General features: G+C 35.2%; 3 protein-coding genes and 1 long non-coding RNA gene across 6 annotated transcripts in view; all 4 read left to right on the forward strand.

Annotated features, from left to right (window-relative positions):
* Window positions 1–5,827, forward strand: part of acsl6 (acyl-CoA synthetase long chain family member 6) — a 66,006-nt gene extending 60,179 nt beyond the window's left edge. For both annotated transcript variants that reach the window (XM_074671895.1, XM_074671896.1), the window contains exons 16-21: window positions 758–846; window positions 1,358–1,474; window positions 1,562–1,705; window positions 1,799–1,900; window positions 1,992–2,063; window positions 4,000–5,827. In XM_074671895.1, coding sequence (XP_074527996.1) covers window positions 758–846; window positions 1,358–1,474; window positions 1,562–1,705; window positions 1,799–1,900; window positions 1,992–2,063; window positions 4,000–4,140 — 665 coding nt within the window. In that variant the 3' untranslated portion in view covers window positions 4,141–5,827. The remainder of the gene's footprint in view (window positions 1–757; window positions 847–1,357; window positions 1,475–1,561; window positions 1,706–1,798; window positions 1,901–1,991; window positions 2,064–3,999) is intronic.
* A 1,352-nt stretch (window positions 5,828–7,179) lies between these two features.
* On the forward strand, window positions 7,180–9,896 carry LOC141791725 (uncharacterized). Its single transcript, XM_074672368.1, has 7 exons — window positions 7,180–7,479; window positions 7,579–7,667; window positions 8,723–9,005; window positions 9,081–9,206; window positions 9,314–9,353; window positions 9,498–9,553; window positions 9,877–9,896. The coding sequence occupies exons 1-7, from the start codon at window positions 7,383–7,385 to the stop codon at window positions 9,894–9,896; spliced, it is 711 nt and encodes a 236-aa protein (XP_074528469.1). The 5' UTR covers window positions 7,180–7,382.
* A 438-nt stretch (window positions 9,897–10,334) lies between these two features.
* Window positions 10,335–11,494, forward strand: LOC141792118 (uncharacterized). Its single transcript, XR_012598356.1, has 2 exons — window positions 10,335–10,377; window positions 10,464–11,494. It is a non-coding gene; the product is annotated as an uncharacterized LOC141792118 (long non-coding RNA).
* Window positions 11,495–11,753: 259 nt separating this feature from the next.
* fnip1 (folliculin interacting protein 1) overlaps window positions 11,754–14,809 on the forward strand; it is a 49,788-nt gene continuing 46,732 nt past the window's right edge. For both annotated transcript variants that reach the window (XM_074672528.1, XM_074672530.1), the window contains exon 1: window positions 11,754–11,965. In XM_074672528.1, coding sequence (XP_074528629.1) covers window positions 11,874–11,965 — 92 coding nt within the window. In that variant the 5' untranslated portion in view covers window positions 11,754–11,873. The remainder of the gene's footprint in view (window positions 11,966–14,809) is intronic.

Here is a 14,809-nt window from a genome sequence, read left to right on the forward strand (position 1 = left end):
TCTTGTTCCATTGGCTGATTTTTTAAAAATCTTTTTACAAACAATTCAGGCCTCATTTTTGTCTTTAAATAACTTGAAACAAGACATTTTCTGGACTGATAAGTTGAATATGGCTCATATTGAGTATAATAAGACAGTTTTTTTCTTAAAACTAGACAAAAACACTTGATAAGAATCCAGCTTTTGCAGTTAAATATTAAAGACTTGTTTTGGGCCTGTTTGGGCCGCGGAAAACATACAGGATGTGATCTTTAATAGATCCAGTCTGTCAGTTCCAGATTAAAAATAAAACCTGGGATTTAAATATTTCTTTACTTGTGTTGATTAGTGTTTCATCAGTGAGCTCACAGCTTGTGTTTAGGTGACTGTGTGGTCAGATATGAGAAAATTAAGAGTTTTAACAGTTTCTTACTGAAAAAGTTTTCTTAATGCTCCAGCAGAGGCAGTAATAGTATGTTTAGATAACACTTACTGTAATGACAGGCATCAAAATGCAGTCTAGCACTCCCCCTGCTGTTCTGTTCTGGTACTGCATGACAGTCTCATATGGAAACTGTTTGATTTAATCACTTCAGTCAAACTTCTTAATGTTAAGTTCTTAAGGTTTTCAGTTAAACATCACTGTCATGTTTATCAGCTTGTTATTGAGCTTGTTTTAGATAAAAACCCATTTAACAGTGGACATTGTTGGCTAATCAGTTTGTGGGGGAAGTGAGACAGAGGTTAGTCATGTTTTATTGTCTGTCTCCATGTTTAGGTCACGTCGGGGCCCCGCTGCCTTGTAACCTCATCAGACTGGTGGATGTTCCTGAGAAAAACTATTTTGCCTCCAAGGGAGAGGGAGAGGTAAGAAACAGGAAGAAAACTGACTGAATGCATCAACAAAAATCAGCCAAGGTTTTCTTTTTTAGAGTTTTAGAAAGGAATTTTAACTTAATTTTATTACAAGGCCAAGAAATATAATGGCAGCTTTTTATTATTATTATTTTTATTATTTTCTTTATTTTTATTTATTTATTTAGTTTTTATTTATTAAATTATTATTATTATTATTGTTATTATTATTATTATTATTATTATTATTATTATTATTATTATTATTATTATTATTATTATTATTATTATTATTATTATTATTATTATTATAACTATTACTATTATAAAGGATAAGAATGTTAATAAATAATACTAATAATAATAATAATAAATGATAATTTTATTTACAAAGTACGACTTCTTTTGGCCTATTGTGCTACAGATTTCAAATTTAGGAGTTTGAAAATGTCAACCAAGATGTCAACTTATCACGTACGCTGTGAATAAACCATTTCTTTAACCTGTCAAATCTCCCTCCCAGGTTTGTGTGAAGGGTCCAAACGTGTTCAAGGGCTACCTCAAAGACCCGGAGAGGACAGCCGAGACGCTGGATCCAGACGGCTGGCTTCACACCGGAGACATCGGCAAATGGTTACCGGTAAGTCCGCTCCACTGTTAGTTAAAAACATGTTAAACAGCTTATGTGTTAAAATTCACTGCTCAAAGTGTTTCTGCTCTCCTGTAGAACGGCACGCTGAAGATCATCGACAGGAAGAAGCACATCTTCAAGCTGGCGCAGGGCGAGTACATCTCCCCAGAGAAGATCGAGAACATCTACATCAGGAGTGAGCCTGTGGCCCAGCTCTACGTTCATGGAGATAGCCTGCAGGTGAGAACACCTACGCAAACCCAGCTTCATAAAGTGTTTCAGACTCTGAGTCACTGAATCCCAACCCTAAACGCTCTGATCCTCGCCCCTCAGTCCTGTTTGGTGGGGATTGTGGTGCCTGATCCTGAAGTCCTGCCTGAATGGGCCAAGAAAAGGGGCATATTAGGCACATACAAGGACATGTGTAAAAACACAGTAAGTGGCATTCAAACCAAAACTGTATCAGCAACATGTGCAGGAACTAAAAGGGAGTTTTTCAGAAGATGATTTCTGTTTTTGTCAACAGGAAGTGAAGAAAGCTATCCTTGAAGATCTGGTGCGTCTGGGCAAAGCCAGTGGCCTCCATTCCTTTGAGCAGGTGTGAAGATTTTAACACGTTGGTCTTTGAGCAGAAACAAGAAATATTTAGCATCACTTAATGTTTTTCTTGATGTTTTTTCTTTATTCAAAACAGTTACGCAGTTCATGCAGCAGAAGAAACCACATTAACTAACTCAAATTTAAAGGATATATCTGTAAAATGTGTTTGAGTATTTCAGTTTTCACAGCTCATGTGATCAGTGAAACAATAATGAGAAAATGTTCAAAATCCCTCAGTACATTTAATATTACCAAGATTTTTTTTCACAACTTTATTCAAGTTTCTCATAATTAAAAAAATATTTTCCTCACAATGTAATTTTCAACTGTACCCTACCCATTTTCAAAACATACAATAAAAGAAAAAAAACAAAGATTAAAGCAAAGAAAAAAAAAAGGATCAATACCTTTAATACTTTTAATACAGCAAAGAAAAAATATCTGATAAAAAGGGATATAGAAAATTATAGCAGACAAGAGAAAAAAAATCTTAGGAATACAAAGATTTTTTTTATATTGAATTTAAAATGGAACAAAAAAAACTCTGGTTTTAGTGAAAGATAAAAATAATTTTAAAAAATTCAAAAACTGATTAAGCGTGAAGCCAATGTGAGGAGCTTTTTAAATTTTTTTTTTTTTTTTGCATTTCCACAGCTAAGTTTCCAATTTAATGATAGAATGATTACGAAAAAATCTACCTTAAAATGTCTAGCAGTGATTCCCAACCAAGGAGTACATGAAAACATTTAATAATTTATTTCTAATTAAAAGTACTGAGATTAGCAGGTCAGCAAAATGGTACATGTGTGCCACAGCTAGTTTCCCCAGGGAAACAATAACCTGTAGCACAGACGCACCAAAATCAGAACAGATGCTTAGCTACAGCAAGAAAAATATGAAAGACAATCTCAAGTGTCGCAGTAAAGCTCAGATAATTGTTAAAGAAAATGTAAAACTGCTAAAGTGAGTCAGAATATTATTTTGTTATATTTTTTCATGATTTATAAAGATTAAATGTCTGTTTAAAAGGGACTTGTTCAACAGAGCTCCATTTATTTTATTTTATTTTATGTTATTTTTTTGTGTATAATATTACAAGATTTATGTATTACAAACGTAGGTTGATTATGTTGATTTCATATTTATTTATTTATTGACTTATTTATTTAATTACTTTTCTATGTATTTGATTTTTTATTTATTACTTATTTAGTTATTTATTTAATTATTTATTCATTTATTTAATTTATCACTTATTTAATGATTTTATTATTTATTCATTTATTTATTTTTTTATTTACTACTTATATAACTATTTATTCATTTATTTAATTATTTATCCATTAAATATATACTTATTTACTTATTTATTTTTTATTAATTTATTTGTTTATTCAATTATATTACTTATTTATTTTTAAGGCAACATATTTGTTTTTATGTCAAATTTGAGTTTATTTGAATGGATACCTTATTTTACATAGAAGAAAAAAAAAAGAAAGAAAAAGAAAAAAAATCTTCTAGCACTTTTGCAGCACCTACAGCCAAATAACTTGTGGCACTTTGTCACACCAACTAAGCTTTTCCCTTCTGTCTAAATTTTTGCTTGTGTTGTATATGGCTTTGGCCGAAAGCATCTGCTAATGATTAATTTGCATTCAATAATCAGTTGTGTCACTGTCTACTTGTGAAGAATCATCAACACGCATGAGTGAGGGGGTACTCATGGTAAGACTAAAAGGATCAGGGAGTACACAAGACCAGTAAGGCTGGGAACCATTGATTGGGACAACATTAGCAAAAAAAAATGCTCACGTCTAAACTCAACAAACCTTTATAAGAGAATTTATTTTTACAGGTAGAGGTATTTTTATAGAAAAGAAGTCTCATCCGAGTTGGTATCATTACACATCTTTTCCCCATTTCCTCCCAAGGTGAAGAACATCTACATCCACAACGAGATGTTCTCCATTGAAAACGGGCTCCTGACTCCGACGCTCAAGGCCAAGAGACCGGAGCTGAAGGAGTTCTTCAAGGAGAAGATCGACCAGCTCTACAGCAGCATCTCCATGTGAAGGCGGGCAGACCTGAACTCCCTCCGAGCATCTCCACTAAGATCTGCTTTGACCATCGACCTGCAGTGGGACAAAGACCTGCTTCGGGAGGGAAAGCCTCATCTGGGCCCTGTACGAAAGATTTAACATGCATAACAAATAAATAAGATGTAGAAGGTGAAATATGAAACACAGTAATGTGTGAATTTGGCTGTTATACATGAAAGTCAAGGTTTAACAGGAGAAGAGCATGAGCAACTGTTATATTTCAGTGTTGCCAATAGGGGGCAGCATAACTAATGAAATTGCTATCATTATTTAAAAAAAGAGCCCCAAAATTAAAAACAATCATCTGTCCAATGAGAGCTTTAGAGCTGGAGTAGGAGGGGCTTATTGCAGCATCTAACCTTAAAATTCCCACCAATTCATAATTTATATTTTCATTTTAAATCACCCTGAATTCAAACATCAACATAAATTTACTCTAAAATGTGAGTTTTATTTCACCTTCTGCTTCACTGTTTTAACTTTATGCATTTTAAATCATTCCTGCTCTCTGCTACCCACTCAAACCCACCAACAAAAGCTCTGTCCCCCAGCACCAGAAACTCATCAGCACTTTTGCGTTGAATGATCCATCCCGTCTTTCTGTTGCTTTGCTCCTCATCCTTCCACCAGCCAAACACGAATCCACAGTTTGTCGGCAGCAAGCGTGACGTCTTTGTGTTTAGTGTAGCTCAAGGAGATGTCTAGAGTTGTGATAATGCTGACACCTTGTGGAAAGCGGACTTTATCTTCCACGGCAGACAGTTTATTTTCATCTAATGAACAAAAAACTGTCGTTGAACTTGTGTTTAACCAAACATCGCACATTTAGACCGATACACCTGTTTGAGGTCTAAATGAGTTAAAAAGGTAGGGAGAGAAGCAGCTCCTGCCTTATAAATCACTGCTGTCCACATTGTTTTATGTGGAGCATCTGAATGTTTGAGCCACGTCACCACACGTCATGCATTTACTCATTTATTAAGTCAGCTCTGCGTGGCTGTGATCAGCAGTTTAGCGTGCATGCTCCTTGTTTATATGGAGAACTGGCCACACTGTAACAATCATTAGAGAACACACCTTGCAGTTAGTCCAATCACAACTTTCTTTACTTCCATCTTTGCACAAATAGTATGTCAGGTAACAGAGAAAAAAGAAACAATGCAACACCAGTGCTCGGGGCAATGCATGCAGTTTGCCCTGGATTGCTGGGACCGATTGCATTTGACTTGAAAAAGAAGACTTATTTTTTTGTGGCCATTAAAAGCAGGATGTATGCAGCTGCCCACAGCCACTGCTGCTAGTGTGAAGCTCTGTAATGTAGGTAAACTGATGGATTTCACTCACTGAGAGAGAAAATAGACCATCAACTTTTAAACAAAGGACAAACATGTTTTTGGAGGGTTTACACGTAGAGGTAATGTATAGGCTTTTTATGTTGATTACCGTCCAAAAGCGTAAACAATGTGGATGTACATAAATGAGGACAGCTAGATGTAAGCATATTTATTAAATCAATCGTTTGAATGGATTTTTTTCTCTCTTTTTTTGCGTGTAGTGAGATGAATTGTACTTATTTATTTATCTATCTGCTGTAAAATGGAATCAGCACCATATCCTTGTAATGATTGAGTGCAGCAATAGGGCAGAGGGAGGGCGGGCGATAGGACATGGGGCGATGAAATAAAAAATATTCTGGAATGATTTTAAACCAGCGTCTTGTTTCTTCCTGACTTTGTTTTTCATGGTGTTTGAAATAATTTTATTTTGGAAAAGTGGGTTTTTACAATGGTTAACTTGATAAATTCCTACACTAACATATTTTGTTTTTACATTCTTTTGAAGATTTTAAAAAGGGTCATACAAAAGACCATGGCTGTCATTCAACAGCCACCAAACAAACTCAAAATTTAAGGTGAACCCTCATAAGGGGCTCTGTTTGACATGAGACATAACAGAATGAAAATGTTTTTTTTTGTTTTTTGTTTTTTGTTTTTTGTTTTAATATTCCTAAAATCAATTATATTCAATAACCATAAAATCGAATTTAAAAATCTCTTTTTCTGTTATTTTTTTTTTTTTTTTGGTTAAAAATGTTGTGCTGCAGTTCTTTCTTTTAAATACTAAATCAGAAACATCAGAAATTAAAAAAAGAAAACCACAACACATTTTATGCAAAACCCCACATTGGTAAAATTGCTCTATTAAGATTATAAAAATTAACCGTTTTCAGACATTTTTTATGTTACCTTTTTTTCCATAAAAACTAATTCTTATTTATTTGTTTTCACAATAAATCATTATCATTTTAACATTTCTGTTTACAGTAAAAATATATAAAATATTGATATTTTTCCAATCGCAAAAACAGTTACATAAATCTGTTAAATTAAATTAAATAATTAGATACAGTAAAAATAAATGGTTTTATAGTTTTATAATTTCTGACTGTTCCATTTTTTGCTATTAGATGGTATTTTTCTGGAATTTTGCAACCTATGTTTAAACCTTTTTTATTTTATTTATTTTATTTTATTTTAACCTTTCCTTAAAAGTTTTTTTAACTGCGTTTTGATTTTTTTAGAGGCCTTTCCAGGGAGATTTAATTTTATTATCTGTTTAATTTTTATTTTTTGGAGGGTTGGGCTTTAGCACCCCTAAAAAGGTCTTACAACGCCCATGACTCAAACAAAAAGGTAAAAAAAAAAAAAAAAAAAAAAAAAAAAAAACCATGACGTCCTGGTATCATAGTTTTTGTTAAGTATAAGACAACTGTGGAGTTGTTTGCTGAAAAAAACTTAAATAATGTCAAATGTAGTGTTTTATTTTATTTTTCTTTACAATAGGCTAAAAAAGCCCTTTACTGTGGGACATAAATTTAAATCACAGTGCTACACAGTGCTTGTTTATTCATTATTTCACCTTTTATTGGAGATACTTTGTGCACAAAGCCAAATTTTCATGTATGTTTATTTCATTGCGGAAATGGGCTTTAAACAACTACGTCATCAACAGTTGATTGCCTCTGCAGGTGTGCTCGGTTGCTAAGCATCGCACAGAGGAGACAGCTCGGATGAGCTACACGATCCGATTCGTCTCTTTATTTGAGGTGTTGTGATAAAAATAAATAGTACATAGTTAAACTGTGTAACATTAGCTCCTTTTATACGTTCGAGTAGAGCTTTTAAGTGTATTTTAGACGTCAGTTTTATTTGGAAATGGGCCGGTACAAGTGTCAGATAAACGTGTGGCGGAACAGAGGTGTAACTGGCGAACGAGATATTCCCGCGAAACTGGCACCGAGCAGACGAACCAGTAAGAAAAACACACTTACAGCTTCAATTTAACTTTCACTGTGCATATGGGTATATTTTAATCAGCTGTCTGTTCAAACAACTCTCAAAACTTTCCCAGAGTTCAGGAAACTTCCTCCCATCAAGCATCATGAAGTAGAGGAACCAGACCAGAGCGTCCTCACTGTCATATCAGCTGACCCAACCTTGGTTTGTATTTTAATCATGATGGCAGTTATTATATCTATCTGAGAATCTGACGAATGATTTTAACTCTGTAAAGCCCAAAACATTAAATAATTGACAGAAAATTCAAGTTTTTTTAACTTGGAGCCCTGATTGGTCCCTCTGAACAACCCCCCCCCCCCCCCCCCCCCCCCCCCCCCAAAAAAATAAAAAATAAAAAAATAAAAAAATAAATAAAAAAAATAAAAAAAATTCAAATATCACTTTCCATATTTGAGTTTCAATTTGTATCATATTTGATACATCATGTCACAATGCTCAACGATAATTTTTTCCTGAACAATCAAAAACATAATGAATCACAAACAAATCTAACAAATGTATACTTCCAAACATAAACAGTGTTACCATCATGCAGTAGTGAGAAAGCCACCAATGGAGCTGGCTGGGTGGAAGCCCCATGTTGGGAAACGATCCAGGCCATCCTTTCATACAGCAGTACAGCAAGTTTCATACCTAGTTTTTAACTCTAAATGTACTAAATTATGTAATTTAAAAACAAAAAGACTGTATGTTGCTTGATTGTAGATATAATGCATGAAATACAAGTAAATGCCGATTGACTGTTTTAGAGTTACATGACCTTATATACCTGCTGTATCAAATTTGATACGCCATTCTCAACACGGTTTATTCAAACATATATTGTGAATTTTTTTGTATTTTTACTTTGCATGAACCCAGTAACTGTTCCTATTGATGTGCCAGTAAATATTGTAATGTTTTTCTTACCTTAACCTTTTTAAACTTGTCAAAGTTCTTCTTGAAAAACCACCTGTGTCCAATTCCTGTGTCACTGGAAGGGCGGCTAATGAGTGACTTACTACCCAGTGTTGGTTTATCTGTGCACTGCATGTGTCTGATTGTACACATCGGGTTTTTCAGGATAAGAAATACCACACTGCTTATGTGGAGGGCTGAAAAAGTCATGTATCAAATATGATATGTTTGGCGTTATAGGGTTAAAGTTGATAACTAAAACTTTAACTGTTGCACTCTCTTCTTTTCTTCACACACAGAAGAGCTTCAAGCCAATCCACTCTGAATCTGTTACCTCCAAAGGAAACACCAGCTCACCTGTCTCACCAGCTTTAGGAAAACCTGGACACCAAGTGTCACCTGCAGGCCGCCCAGTGCTAAAAATGACACCTGATCAAGAAAAATTGTCAGTGAGGCTTGAAGACATCACATCATCCAGCATGGAGTCAGATACGACTTTCAGCTCTGATAATGATGAGGAAGACTGCTGCTCTTCTTCCAGCAGCCTTCCCTCGCCGGAAATCTTCAGAACAGAGAGTTATAGTATGTCCATTTTTGATTGAACTTATATTCAAATTGTTATGTTTTACTTTCATCTGTAACTTCCTCTCTTTACAGTAGCAATGGTTACTTTAACTGATCAACTGGCTCACCACCCTTATAAGAAAAACTCAACCTTACTGGATGTGAGCCATGCTGAGAGCATCCACATGTACCACCCTCCAAACCTCTCTACCATCATTGGTAATTAATTTATAAACAGGCTTTTCTTGATCAATTTCAGATTTGTATAAGCATGTGATGTTTATGATGTAGAACATTTAATTGATATGAACACAACCTGTCTGCAGATGGCTCTTCCATACTTCCTGAAAAGAAGGGTGAGATCAAGTGAGTGTAAATTTGCTTAATGGAAAATGTGGATTGGATTGCCCATAATTTCTCATAATAAATTATGCGTTCATTTGACAACTAACAGTAAAAAGTGTGTTCAAGCTGCATACTCTGTATAATGCCCCATTTATGTCTCTGAAGCCCATTACTAGGTCCTGAGGCGGAGACGGAATTAAAAACAACATCTTTGAAACCAGGTAATACTCATCCAAATGTGTGTCCAAAAAATAAAGATAATCTTGATGGAAACGAAACTGTGATGTTAGCTCTTCTAAATTTTAACAGCCCTCGTAAAGCCACTTCAATCAATCAATCAATCAAATTTTATTTGTATAGCACTTTTCATACAGAATTTTGTAATACAAAGTGCTTCACATGAGAAAAAGATAAAATAAAATTATAAGTGGAATAAAAAGCAGAAATTGCATAATTACATAAAATGAAAACACAAGACCGCCACAATCTCCCCCACCCCCAAACCATATTCAACATATACACTCACTTACTCAAACACATGAAGACATGAAAAGGAAATTCTGACAGAGAGCAGAATAAGAGGACTGAGGAAACGCCATCTTGTATTAAAAATGAGGAAACACAGGAGCTAAAAGTCATATGATACTTAAAAATACTCGAAAATACTCGAAAATCCTAGAGGGTAAGATAAATAAATGAGTAAATAAATGAGTAAATGAAATAATATAACAGTATAGAATAAAAGTTAGATAAATAATATTGTAGAATGAAATGGTGTAACATCAGTTGCGTAATAAAATCAGCTAAAATTGGAGAAGCATTTGACAAAAAATAAAATTCAAGTAAAAAATAAAATAAATAAATAAATGATACATAAAATAAAATAAAATAAAAATATGACTGAAATGTAGTAATAAAACAAAATAAAAGGGTTAAAATAAGTTATTTACAACATAAAACAGTATTACAGGGAGTGTTATTTCTTTTTTTCTTGTCCCTCATAGTAAAACCTTCACTAAACTCTGGGACAAAAACCCCACCAAAGGTAAGAAAGTCTCCTGATGACTCATTAAAAATGCTGTAAACTGTTTTATTCTTGTCTTTATTCAAAGTATAATTCTGTTCTTCCAGCTCAGCAACAGAAGACCCATTTCATACAGGAAGAAAGTGTGGTTTAAAAGTCCAATCATCTCTGAGACTTTTGATATAAGAAGCATCCCAGCTGAAAATATAACCCCTCATTCAGCCACAGAGCGGGTTAGCACAGCAAGCCCGACTGAGGCGCATAAGCCTGATGTGGATACACCAAGAGCAGGTGAGAGCAGCTTCAAAGAAGCAGGAGTGTCGCTGAAAAGCTCTGAAACAGCCAAGTTCTTTGACTTTGAAACTGAGAGTGACATGGATATGTTCTTACTAATGATGAGAGAAAGGAGTGCAAGACTCGGAAGTGGGCCTTTATTTCCTCTTGCAACTGTTAAACCCACAAACTTGTTAGTCCAGTGACATCAGAGAAAAATACGTGTACAAGAATATTACTTTTGAACTACTTGTCATAATATAAGAGTCATCTTTTTGTTTTCTTTTTGTGTAACAAGTCTAAAATTATTTAAATGTCCTCATTGGTAAATGGAAAGTGATACTTTGTGTAATCAGTATGCAACCTTGACTTTACATTTATCATATAGTTGATGTACAAACTTTGGTGCTTGTGTCTCTTGCTACAGAATTAATCTATTAAAAATATCAACTTGTAAAAATGCACTTTTAAGCTCCTTAAAACAAAAAGGACTTCTACTTTTTATGTTTTCAAAGAAGTATCTGCAACAATATGACCACTAGATGGCAGACCTGTACTTATTTATAGAGTTATGTCCCCATTCTTATTACAGTTTTTCCCTTGTTAGTTGTGCAAAGTTTTTGTGTTTCTTTTTTTTGTATTTGTCTTCTATTTGGTTGTGTTTTAGTGCCAATTTAAAAGTCTGGTTAATGTTTAGTGATAGATAAATGTTTGTTTTTGTATATCTTATTCTGCTGTTTTAAATATTTTTGAGGCGTTTGTATATCTGCACATTTTATAAGTATTTTGGCATCAGAAAAAGTGACCAAATGCATTTATGTATATGAATTGTTACGAAAATGAATAAATTTTGATGTTGTCTTGTGTTCCGGGCTCTGCATGTCTGTGTTTTCTAATGGGAATCTTTCACGGATCTTTGGTTGTGTCTTGCAAGCTGCTCAGGAGTCGCACTTGTAAGATTTCTGTGAATAAATTTCATGCTGTCACGATTCCCGACAAAACATCAACACAGCGAATCCTCTGACCACGTGGTACCCTGCCAAAAATATCAACCAATCAGATAATTTCTAGCGCGAGCAGCGTCCTTTCAGCCAATCAGAAAAATGTAGTGGGTTACCAAGCAGCTCCCGTGACTAATGCCTGTCATATGACTGTGACACCCATGGAGACAGTTACAAGGAACAAGATTTGCTCTTGGATTTAAGAAGAAAGAGACCTTCTGTACCGATTTTATTTGGTACAAAATGCCTCCGACTCTCTTCCAGAAACTTTTCAACAAGAGAAACGCGTTTTCATCGCCGCCCCCGAGATGTAGCAAAGAGGACCCAGCTTTCAGGTAGCTGTTATGTGTATGTGTGTGTGTGTGTATGCGTCTGGTTTGTGTGTAACCCTGTACGTGCATGTGCTAACGTTATTTATGACCCTTGTAACGAGGACATAGTTTTATGAGGTGAATGTTTTTAATTCAGAGCCTCTTGAGAAATATCTGTTGTTGAGCTCTGCTAATTTAAAGCGGAAATAGTAAAAGTGCAGTGAGATGTGGGAGACGCGTTGTGTCTGTTGGTAGGGGTTAGCTCCCATGCTAATGCTAACAGCCAGACGTTAGCTCGTCTGCAGCACGCGCTCATCAGTTGGCACTTTCTGCGCGTAAACACAACTATAACCGTCCACGTGTTGTTGATATTAACGTGATAATAAGTCACTAGTAAAGTGTTTCCTTTGTCCACTGAGACAAATTTTGAAGATGTGAAGTTGCAAAAGCGCTGCCCCGCTTTTCCTTTGTCTCCTCCGCGTCCCTCTCTGTTTCTTCATTATCAGTAAATAAGCCTGCGTGGCAGAAACAAAACAACGACACAGACGCGACAGTACAGTCACACTCTTTTGTGACTTATCTTGAGCTATAGCCGTGATAACTTGGAGCAAAGTGCAGCTGGCTTCTCTCAGTCCCCTTCAGTACAGTTACTGCGACCGCACAGTTACTGTACTCTTCGGCCAGTGCCGTCAGATAGCAGGAGGACAGTGTGTGCTCTGTGTGGGACCACATGTGATCACTAGAGTCGGTCATTGATGACAGAAAGGTCCACTGCAAACCAAACTGCAGTCTCTATGGACAGGCAGTAGTCTGGGGAATACACTGTATGAGAATGTATGTGTATGAAGCCTCTGATGGAGAAGTGTGTTCCTAATGGGATGTCCATTATATGTTTTGTGATGCTTCACATAATGAATGACATAAATTTATTTCAGTTTATTTGCAACAAAAAACAATTTTATAAGCTTAAAACGAAATTTATGAATTTTTAAGGTAACCGAAAGGCAAGGCAAGGCAAGTTTATTTATATAGCACACTTCAGCATGGCAATTCAGAGTGCTTTACAGGCAGAACAAATTATAGAAAACAATTAAAATTCAATTAAAAAGGAGATTAATTTAAAAGATACAATAAAACAAAACAACAACAACAAAAAACAACAACAACAAAAAAAAGATTTTAAAACAGATTTTAAGATAAAAATTTGCAGTGCAGAATTAAAGACAAGATATTAAAATGAATTGTTAACATGCTCTAATAAAAGGCAGCTGTAAAAAGGTGGGTTTTCAACCTAGTTTCAGCAGACCTGATGTTTTCTGGCAGCTTGTTCCAGATATTTGGAGCATAGAAGCTGAATGCTGCCTCTCCATGTTTGATTCTGAATCTGGGGACTGAAAGCAGACCTGATCCAGAAGACCTAAGTGGTCTTGATGGTTCATACGGGATCAAAAGATCATTGATGTATTTTGGCCCTAGTCCATTCAGAGCTTTGTAAACCAACAGGAGTGTTTTAAACTCTATCCTCTTACAAACAGGAAGCCAGTGTAAAGTGTAACCAAAAAGGTGTAGGTTAAGGCCAAAGCTTATTCAAAACCAGCCTCCATTATGTTATGAAATAAAGCATCACAGAAAAATGTTCACTGAAACATAGGCACATTATTTTGTACTTGCAGAATAGTCTGTTTGAGGTTTCGCTTTATATTAAGGTCCTGTAATAAGCATCAATAAGACCTTTGTAAGTACTTATAAGATGCTTATTGACATTATTATTTTTTTATAAGACTATATAACTGCTTAATTAGTGTTTAATAAGGTCATTGTAATGGTTAGGCCCCACAGGTTAGGTTTAGGCATAGGGCCCTGAATGGTTAGGTTTAGGGGAAGGGCTGGGGTAGGACTAATGAGAGACAAAAGCAGAAGACAAAAAACAAAGAGGGTTAGAGTTAGGGTTAGGTTCTACATAGCTTATAGATTAAGATGTCTTGTAGTAACTATTACAATGACCTTATTAAATACTTATCAAGCAGTTATATAGTCTTATAAACAAATAATGTTAATAAGCATCTTATAAGTACTTACAAAGGTCTTATTAATGCTTATTACAGGACCTTCATATAAAGCGTTACCCTGTTTGATCAAAATGCACCTTGTTGACATATGAGGCACCATCTTATATTATGAATGTCATGATCACATGGAAGATGCCTCTTCAAATGCTTTTTTTTGATGACATGAGAAACATGTTTTCACAGGACAGTCCTCGTTAGATAGTAAAGCAATGTCTTTAAAACTTTGGGTTCTCTTGTAGTTAAGTGGTGATGTTTTCTCCCTGGTTTGAAAGCTTGGTTGTTATATATCCACGCTCCCTTGACCTCAAAATTTCTCTTGAGGGCACAACCCCTTATGTGTGTGTGTGTGTGATAGTGATTAGACCAGATCCTGATGAGCATGCTGGCATTTGCATAACATCCTGTGCACTCATTGTATCATTGTGTGTGTAAAAGAGTGAATGTGATAGTAGTGAAAGCGCTTTAATATCGGAAATGTGCTGTGAGAGTCGACTGTTTACATTCAGCACAGTTGAGAACCTGCATCAGAGGCTGCTGTCAGTTTTCAGAGTGGAGTGTATGCAACAAAAGGAGATTATGTAATTTCTAAAATTGTGTTTTTTTGTGGTTGGAGTTAAGCTACGTGTAATTGCTCCATGAGTCCATGTCAACTCTTGTAAAGTATTAGTGTAAGCACATGCTATTCAAACACTCTATGGGAAAGCGTATTCATACATCATTGACCTGGCAAGTAGGATACTCTATACTCCCCAAGATGATCCACAGTTTCCCTGTGTATGTTCCCACACACATTCTGGGT

This window comes from Halichoeres trimaculatus, unplaced genomic scaffold, assembly GCF_033239565.1.
Source record: "Halichoeres trimaculatus isolate MK-OKI-2021-1 unplaced genomic scaffold, fHalTri1.1 fHalTri1_scaffold_6, whole genome shotgun sequence".
Classification (NCBI taxonomy): Eukaryota; Metazoa; Chordata; class Actinopteri; order Labriformes; family Labridae; genus Halichoeres; species Halichoeres trimaculatus.

Excerpts from the sequence above, each read along its gene's own strand:
- LOC141791725 (XM_074672368.1), top strand. The coding sequence starts at position 7,383 with ATGGGCCGGTACAAGTGTCAGATAAACGTGTGGCGGAACAGAGGTGTA. Across the intron at positions 9,006-9,080 it reads CTTCAGAACAGAGAGTTATA|TAGCAATGGTTACTTTAACT; the intron begins GTATGTCCATTT and ends CTCTCTTTACAG. Across the intron at positions 9,354-9,497 it reads GAAAAGAAGGGTGAGATCAA|CCCATTACTAGGTCCTGAGG; the intron begins GTGAGTGTAAAT and ends ATGTCTCTGAAG.